This window comes from Propithecus coquereli, unplaced genomic scaffold (assembly GCF_000956105.1).
Source record: "Propithecus coquereli isolate 6110/MARCELLA unplaced genomic scaffold, Pcoq_1.0 Scaffold232, whole genome shotgun sequence".
Taxonomy (NCBI): Eukaryota; Metazoa; Chordata; class Mammalia; order Primates; family Indriidae; genus Propithecus; species Propithecus coquereli.
Window position 1 is genome coordinate 3,483,578 of NW_012147864.1, and position 8,038 is coordinate 3,491,615.

Sequence of the window (8,038 nt, forward strand, 5' to 3'; positions counted from 1 at the left end):
GGATAAGTTCAAGCACACCCAGAGAGTGGGTGGATGCAGCAGGTAATGGGCCGGTCCCCCAGATCGTGCTGCCTGCCCTCTTTGTGGGCCTGGCCCTGGTGTTCAGCCTCATCGTACCTCCTTTCGGGCACTATCCAGCTCTGCGGCTCAGTCCTACCATGTATGGTGCCCAGGTGTCCTTCTTCAGGTGGGTGCAGAGGAAAGGGGCTGGTGGCAGGAGGGCTGGGCACCTAGGGCACGGCCCTGACCCCATACCTCCCCCCACACAGCGAGGACGCACCTGGGGACCCTGCGCGAGCCCACCTGCTCACAGTGCTGCTGGGGGAGGCAGGACTGGAGGAGCCCCCCTTGCACAATAGCTCCCACAGGTGAGGGCCCACCTGCCCGCACCTTGCCCCTCTCTTGCCTCGGGTTCCCCATCTGGGCTCTGGCCAGTGGGCCTCAGGGAGTGCCTAGAACATCCCCTGTGCCCACCTGGGGGCTGGGAGCCCCCACGTTTCAGGGAGCCCCCAGAAGCTGGGTGCCCATAGCCACGCGCCTTGACCCCACAGGGCCCTCGAGTGCGCAGAGCCCCTTCCCTGCCGGTTCTCAGTGCCCGAAGTTCCCGCCGGCGTGGCCAAGGTGTTGGCCAGTGGAAATTGGACCCCAGAGTCTCCATCCCCGGCTTGCCAGTGTAGCCAGCCTGGCATCCGCCGCCTGCTGCCTGACTGCCCAGCAGCCGCCGGGGGACCCCCTCCGCCCCAGGCGGTGACCAGCTCAGGGGAAGTGGTACAGAACCTGACGGGCCGGAACCTGTCCGACTTCCTGGTCAAGACCTACCCACGCCTGGTGCGCCAGGGGTGAGCTGCTGCCCTGGGGCTCAGTTTGCCGGGCTGTAGCATGGGTCCTCTGCTGGAATTGGGGGGGCTGGTCTAGTCGTAGAGGAGGTGGGGTGGACATCCAGCCTGGGGGCCTTGTGAGGGCCCCCCGTGCCTGACCTCCCATTGTTTGTCTCTGGGGCACCTCTCCCCATCTCTCTCTCTCCCCCTATCCCTGTCTCTCTTGGTCTCTGCCTGTGTCTGTCTGTCTCTCTCACAGCTTGAAGACTAAGAAGTGGGTGAATGAGGTCAGGTGAGGAGGACCTGGCTTGGGGTCCCCTGTCCCAGTTCCATTCCCACCCCCTGCCTGCCCACAGGAAGCTCTCCTGGGCCTCCCATCCCTGGCCCTCAGCTGCCCCCTCCCTGCCTGCCCGGTGCCACAGGTACGGAGGCTTCTCACTGGGTGGCCGAGACCCAGGCCTGCCCTCGGGACACGAGGTGGGCCGCTCGGTGGAGGAGCTGCAGGCCCTGCTGAGCCCCCCACCAGGAGGGGCCCTTGCACGTGTCCTGAACAACCTCACAGCGTGGGCCCATGGCCTGGATGCTTGGCACAGCCTCAAGGTGGGAATTGGGGGTGGCAGGCAGGCAGCTGGTCAGAGCAAGGTCCAGCCTTGTCGCCCTGACCCTGTAGCCCTGACCCCCTACTCCAGGTCTGGTTCAACAACAAAGGCTGGCACTCCATGGTGGCCTTTGTCAACCGAGCCAACAACGCACTCCTACATGCCCACCTGCCTCCAGGCCCCGCCAGCCGTGCCTGCAGCATCACCACGTTCAACCACCCCTTGAACCTCACCAAGCAGCAGCTGTCTGAGGTCGCACTGTGAGTCCTTTGGCCCCATGTGCCCTCCCCTGACTCAGTCTCTGTTGTTTTGAGTGGTGGGAGCTGGATTTGAACTCTGCCACACTCACCATGTAAAGGGAACAGAAACTGCCCCTCTCCTGGCCAGGGTAAGGGGACATTATCAGGCTCAAGAGGTCACAGCCTCCCCCAGCATCCTGCACGTCCTTGTCCCAGCAACCTTTACCCTACCAGGGACCTGTACAACCTCTCCTGCCAAATGACAGCCACCCCCATCCCTAAATGACCTGTGCCACCTCTCCCACCAGTGCCCAGCCCTGTAGACCTTTGCATGTTCAGCTCTGCCCTCAACAGCCCACGCACCCTCACCCTACAATGGCCCTTGTGCCCTCACCTCCAGGATGGCCTCGTCCGTGGATGTCCTCGTCTCCATCTGTGTGGTCTTTGCCATGTCCTTCGTCCCAGCCAGCTTCACCCTTGTCCTCATTGAGGAGCGTGTCACCCAAGCCAAACACCTGCAACTCATGGGGGGTCTGCCCCCCAACCTCTACTGGCTCAGCAACTTTCTCTGGGACATGGTGCGGGGGCTTCTTGGAAGGGTGGGAGCCTAGCTGCTGCTTGCCACTGTCCCTTCTGGCCCCTTCTGAGTGGGGGCTTATCCAAGACAGCTTGGGTGAGGTCTTGGGGACTGTGGGAGACATCGTGTCCTCCTACCTAAAAAGTAGGGAGGCCAGGGTGGGGCACAGGGCTGGGGGTGGCAGTCCCTGCCCTTTTACATTGATGAGGGTAACTTTCATCTCTAATGCAGTGTAACTACTTGGTGCCAGTGTGCATCGTGGTGCTCATATTTCTGGCCTTCCAGCAGAAGGCATACGTGGCCCCTGCCAACCTGCCTGCTCTCCTGCTGTTACTACTACTGTACGGGTGAGGCCCCCAGTGCCCCAGGGCCTGTCTTACTGCTTCCACTCCTGCCAAATGCTGTTGAGGGAGACAGGACTCTATAGCAGCTCCCAAGGAGAGGATATGGAAGTCTGAGGTGACCCCATTTGGGATCTAATTCAATGCTATGCCAAGGTGACCTTAAAAGCTCATCTTGTCCTGATTCACATTGAGACCTAAGGCACAGAAGATGAGAAGGGATATCTGTACTTTTCTCAGGGTTACTCAGTCTGAGTAGTTACCACAATGACTCTTATTGTCCCCTCAGCTGGTCCATCACACCACTCATGTACCCAGCCTCCTTCTTCTTCTCTGTGCCCAGCACGGCCTATGTGGTGCTCACCTGCATCAACCTCTTTATTGGCATCAATGGCAGCATGGCCACCTTCGTGCTTGAACTCTTCTCTGATCAGGTGGGGCACTGTGACGCTGGGGCTTGGGCTGGGCTGGGGTATTGGCCTCAGACCCTGACCCACCTCCCTCTTTCTGCCATTGAGCAGAAGCTGCAGGAGGTGAGCCGGATCTTGAAACGGGTTTTCCTTATCTTCCCCCACTTCTGCCTGGGCCGAGGGCTCATTGACATGGTGCGGAATCAGGCCATGGCTGATGCCTTTGAGCGCTTGGGTGAGAACTTCCTCTTGGGTGGGGCAGTGGCTGCAGATAGCTAGCACTCTTGGAAGTACCGACCTAGAGTCGATTATACAGGGTGGAGACAAACAGCCACCAAGGAGAGAACCAGGAGTTTTAGGTGGCCCCAGGGTTGAGCCATGTTAAAGGTACAATAAAGCAGCCATAAAAGCTAATTCTATCTTGGGTCACAGCATAAGAGATCTAAGTCTGTAAATAATGGAAGTGGTAATACCTGTGTTTTCCATGCCAGTTAGACTCCAGTTGAGTGGCCTATCTAATTCTTGTTCCTTTCCCTTAAGAATCCTGGTGACCTGGATGGAGAGGGGGCCAGAAACGAAGCCTCCTCAAGGACCCAATCCCTCCTTTCTGTCCCCACAGGAGACAGGCAATTCCAGTCACCCCTGCGCTGGGAGGTGGTTGGCAAGAACCTCTTGGCCATGGCAGTACAGGGGCCCCTGTTCCTCGTCTTCACTCTCCTGTTGCAGCACCGCAGCCACCTCAGGCCACGGTCAGTAAGGACCAAGGGGAGGGTGTCAGGGGCAGAGGACCTACTTTGGGCCCACTCATGTCTGTGTCCCCAGACCCAAGCTGAGGTCACTGCCACCCTTGGGAGAAGAAGATGAGGATGTGGCCCATGAGCGGGAGCGGGTGGTCCAAGGGGCCACCCAGGGGGATGTGTTGGTACTGAAGGACTTGACCAAGGTAGGTGTGGCTGGGTAGAGTGCTGGGTGGGGGCTCCCACTGGCCCACCCACCTTTCTCAGGGACCTGAACCCCTCCCAGGTATACCATGGGCAGAGGATGCCAGCTGTTGACCGCCTATGTCTGGGGATCCCCTCTGGTGAGGTGAGTCCAGGGTGGAGGCCTGGTACAGGGGCAGTGAGAGAGTACCTGACTGCATGCCCCACTGTCATTTACTGAGTGCCTTCTGCATGCCCACCACCCTTTACTGAGTACCTACACATACCTACTGTCCTTTATTGAGCAACTGTTGTGCATCTACCACTTTTTATTGAGCACCTGGGTGCCAATATTTGAGCTCCTATTTTGAGTCTGCAAACCCTCATTAAGCACCTACTGCATGCTAACACTTATTGAATACCCAGTGTGCTCACCAAAGAGGTATGTCAAATACCACCTGTGTTGATTAGCTTCTATCAAACACCAACAGTACTGAGCCCCTGTTGTATCCATAGCAAGCACTTGCTCACAGCTGACATTTATTAGGCACCTGCTCTGTACCAGTTCACATTTGAGCACCTACTATGTGCAAATTAATTTGTTGTGTGCCGTTTATTGGCCATCTGCTAGGAGCCAGCCAGTACACATCTACAGATACACATTATGTTAGCATAAATTGAATAATTACAAAGTTCCTACTGTGTGCTAGCCTACCTCTCCACCTTTGGCTGACTGTGCCGCCAGCCTGAGTATTCACTGGGTGCCACTGTTCAGTAGGTACCCACTGGGTGCCAGGAAACCTTTGGAAATCTCATGTCCTCTGTGTATGACCTTTATAGGATACCCACTGTGTGCCAGGATATATTAAACATATCCTGTGTGCCAAAAACCGATCCCTGCTGAACGACAGCTTTATGCCTGTCCACATACACCCATATCTGCCCAGGGCTCCCCCCACCCCCACCCACAGCCCTCCGTGCAGAAACTCAGAAAGCAGCGGTGCTGGAACAGGGCCTGGGGCCTCGCTGAGTGCTATTTGGGGCCTACCTGCAGTGTTTTGGGCTGCTGGGCGTGAACGGAGCAGGGAAAACGTCCACGTTTCGCATGGTGACTGGGGATATGCTGCCCAGCGGGGGCGAGGCCGTGCTGGCGGGTCACAGGTGAGGGGGCTCCGGGTGGGGACAGGGTGGGCGCTCAAGCCATTGTTCTTCTCCACCCCGCACCTTTCGGTGCATGGACTGGGCCCACTGCCCATCACCAGTGGGGTCCCTGAGACCCCTGTACCCCAACACTTGGGCCAGGCCCTGAGACACCCCTGTCCCTTACCAGAGTGGTCCTGGATGGGCACACCCTGAGACCCCTGAGTTTGCCCTCAGTATGGCCAGGAACTAGCCAGTTCTCTGAGCCCCCTGTACCCCACCCCCCAGTGTGGCGCGTGAACCGGCTGCTGCGCACCGCAGCATGGGCTACTGCCCTCAGTCTGACGCTATCTTCGACCTGCTGACTGGCCGCGAGCACCTGGAGCTGTTCGCGCGTCTGCGGGGCGTCCCTGAGGCGCAGGTGGGCCAGGTGAGCCCACCCCCAACTTTCCTTAGCCACGTCCCTAAGCCCACGCTCTCTGCCTTGGCTTCCCCCCAGCCCAACACTCGCAAAGGCCCGCAGACCCCTCCAGCTGCACCTTGCCCCCCCACTCCTCCCGCGGGGACCCCGCCCACTCGCTCTGTCGCGGCTTCCAGCTGAGGGCTTCGTGCCTTCCCCGCCGCTGTCCACGGCCCACTTCTCGCTCTGGCCACCCCCAGGTTGCAGCCCTGCGCGTTTCACCTGACCCTCCACCCGCACCCTGGTCCGATCTTTGCCTTGGCCCGCCCAGTCCCCACTCTGGCCCCGCCCCTGCTCACGCTGGCCCCACCCATCCTCGCGGGCCCCGCCCCACAGACAGCAAGCTGGGGCCTGGCGCGCCTAGGCCTCCCACAGTACGCAGACCAGCCTGCGGGCACCTACAGCGGAGGGAACAAACGGAAACTGGCAACAGCCATGGCACTGGTTGGGGATCCAGCCGTGGTCTTTCTGGTGCGTGGAGGCGGTGCCTGGGATGCAGTGGGGCCGGGGACAGAGGCGCGGCTGGGCTCATGGCAGTCCTCCCTTCCCAGGACGAGCCGACCACAGGCATGGACCCCAGTGCGCGGCGCTTCCTCTGGAACAGCCTCCTGGCGGTGGTGCGGGAGGGCCGCTCAGTGGTGCTCACCTCGCACAGGTGGGCCCCGCGCCGCATGCCCAAGGCCATGAGTCAAGAGACACAGGTGGAGCAGGCCCCAGCAAGAGGCCGTCCAGAGACGGGGAGGTCCAGACGAGGGTGCCAGAGCCCAGGGTGTAGGGAGGACACAGGGAGGTGATGTCTGGCCCCAGCGCTAAACATTCAGAACAGAAGGGGGCTCTGGGCCGGACAGGTGAGGGTCCCTGGCTGCCTGGCCGGCGGCAGTGCGGTGCCAGGCACAGGTGGCCTAGGCCTCACTGAGCCCGTGGCGCTGTGCCCCGACAGCATGGAGGAGTGTGAGGCGCTCTGCACGCGCCTGGCCGTCATGGTGAATGGGCGGTTCCGCTGCCTGGGCAGCGTGCAGCACCTCAAAGGCAGGTGAGTGGGGCGAGGCGTCAAGGCAGGTGTGGGAACAGGCAGGATGAGGGTGGAGGCCAGACGTGTGGGTCCTTGCGAGGCGAATTTGGGTCCCACTGGAGAGGTAGCCAGGATCACGGATTGTCCGGGAGAGGTGAACGAGTGTCTGGGGCGTGGATTTAGAAGGTGTAATCAGGTGTGCATGGAGGTGGAGCCAGGAGAGGTGAGGGTGGGTCGATGGGTGGAGTTAGAGGAGGGCTTGGTGAGTGGGCGTGGCCTGAGCAGGGCACAACCATAGAAATGGGGATGGGTGTGGTTAGAGGGCATGTGGGTGGGGCCATGTGTGCCAAGTGGGGTGATGGCTAGAGTAGGTACACGTGTGGGATCGGAACCAGAGAGTCTAGCAGGGTGGGTGTGGGCGGGGTTAGAGGAGTGGTCTTTGGTTCAGTGGAGGTGTGGCCAGGAGAGGGGAAGGGCGGGTTCCTGGGCGGAGGTCGGCAGGTGGATAGGCCGAAGGGTGAAGTGAGGCGGAACTTGGGACAGGCCCCGTCTAGCAGCTCTGGCCTCTCGCTCCAGATTCGGGGCCGGCCACACGCTGACCCTGCGGGTGCCGGTGGAGCGGTCCCAGACGGCAGCGGCCTTCGTGGCGGCGGCGTTCCCTGGGGCGGAGCTCCGCGAGGTTCACGGTGGCCGCCTGCGCTTCCAGCTGCCGCCGGGAGGGCGCTGCGCCCTGGCGCGCGTCTTTGGAGAGCTAGCGGCGCACCGCGCCGAGCACGGCGTGGAGGACTTCTCCGTGAGCCAGACCACGCTGGAGGAGGTGACCGCAGCGCCCGTGTGCCGTTGGGAAGGGGATATGGGGCGCAGGCCCGTGGGCTGACTGTCCCCTCTGGACCACCCACCCGCCAGGTCTTCCTGTACTTGTCCAAGGACCAGGGGAAGGACGAGGAGGACCAGGATGAGCAGAAGGGGGCAGGAATGGGGGTGGACCCTGTGCCAGGCCCACAGCGCCCCAGCTGGTTCCTGGATGACCCCAGCATGGCCGAGACCGTGCTCTGAGCCTCCCTCCGCTGCCGGGCTGGTGGGAGGCCCTGGCAGTGGCAAAGGCAGGACTCAGGCTCCCAGGGGGCCACTGCCCTGGAGGAAATAAAAAGACTGGCCCTGAGCATGGTGGCGAAACGGTGTGCATGTGTGTCCATGTGCCAGGCTACATATGTATCCACACGCAGCTGTCTGCACACGTGTGTGGAAAGGGCCAGTCGCACCCCAAGTGTGCGCCTGTGGGTTTGTGGGCCCAGTGGTGATTCCTGGGGCCGAGGTGAACAGCTGTAAATACCTCTGGAGAGCTCGAAGGGGTGCCAGTGGGGGCTTCCTAGAGCCTTGTCACAGTCCCTGGGCCCCTGCATGCCCACGTGGGCCTGGTGCCTAAGGGCGGTACCTGTGAGGGCCTGGCCATGAAGTGAGGGTGAGGTCAGGGCTCAGGAATGTCCTGGATAGCTTAAAGGAGCCCGGTGGCCTGCAGCAG

At 61.0% G+C, this 8,038-nt stretch overlaps 1 protein-coding gene across 1 annotated transcript in view; it reads left to right on the plus strand.

Annotated features, from left to right (window-relative positions):
- The window catches only part of ABCA7 (ATP-binding cassette, sub-family A (ABC1), member 7), a 16,671-nt gene extending 9,000 nt beyond the window's left edge, over nt 1-7,671 (plus strand). The window contains exons 27-46 of the mRNA XM_012645361.1: nt 43-187; nt 270-365; nt 582-839; nt 1,078-1,110; nt 1,241-1,418; nt 1,508-1,677; nt 2,057-2,234; nt 2,465-2,580; nt 2,864-3,008; nt 3,096-3,219; nt 3,604-3,733; nt 3,807-3,927; nt 4,008-4,070; nt 4,959-5,065; nt 5,333-5,474; nt 5,841-5,975; nt 6,056-6,159; nt 6,445-6,537; nt 7,093-7,333; nt 7,423-7,671. Of these exons, the coding sequence (XP_012500815.1) occupies nt 43-187; nt 270-365; nt 582-839; nt 1,078-1,110; nt 1,241-1,418; nt 1,508-1,677; nt 2,057-2,234; nt 2,465-2,580; nt 2,864-3,008; nt 3,096-3,219; nt 3,604-3,733; nt 3,807-3,927; nt 4,008-4,070; nt 4,959-5,065; nt 5,333-5,474; nt 5,841-5,975; nt 6,056-6,159; nt 6,445-6,537; nt 7,093-7,333; nt 7,423-7,572 (2,729 nt within the window). The 3' untranslated portion in view covers nt 7,573-7,671. The remainder of the gene's footprint in view (nt 1-42; nt 188-269; nt 366-581; nt 840-1,077; nt 1,111-1,240; nt 1,419-1,507; nt 1,678-2,056; nt 2,235-2,464; nt 2,581-2,863; nt 3,009-3,095; nt 3,220-3,603; nt 3,734-3,806; nt 3,928-4,007; nt 4,071-4,958; nt 5,066-5,332; nt 5,475-5,840; nt 5,976-6,055; nt 6,160-6,444; nt 6,538-7,092; nt 7,334-7,422) is intronic.
- The last annotated feature ends 367 nt before the right edge of the window (nt 7,672-8,038 follow it).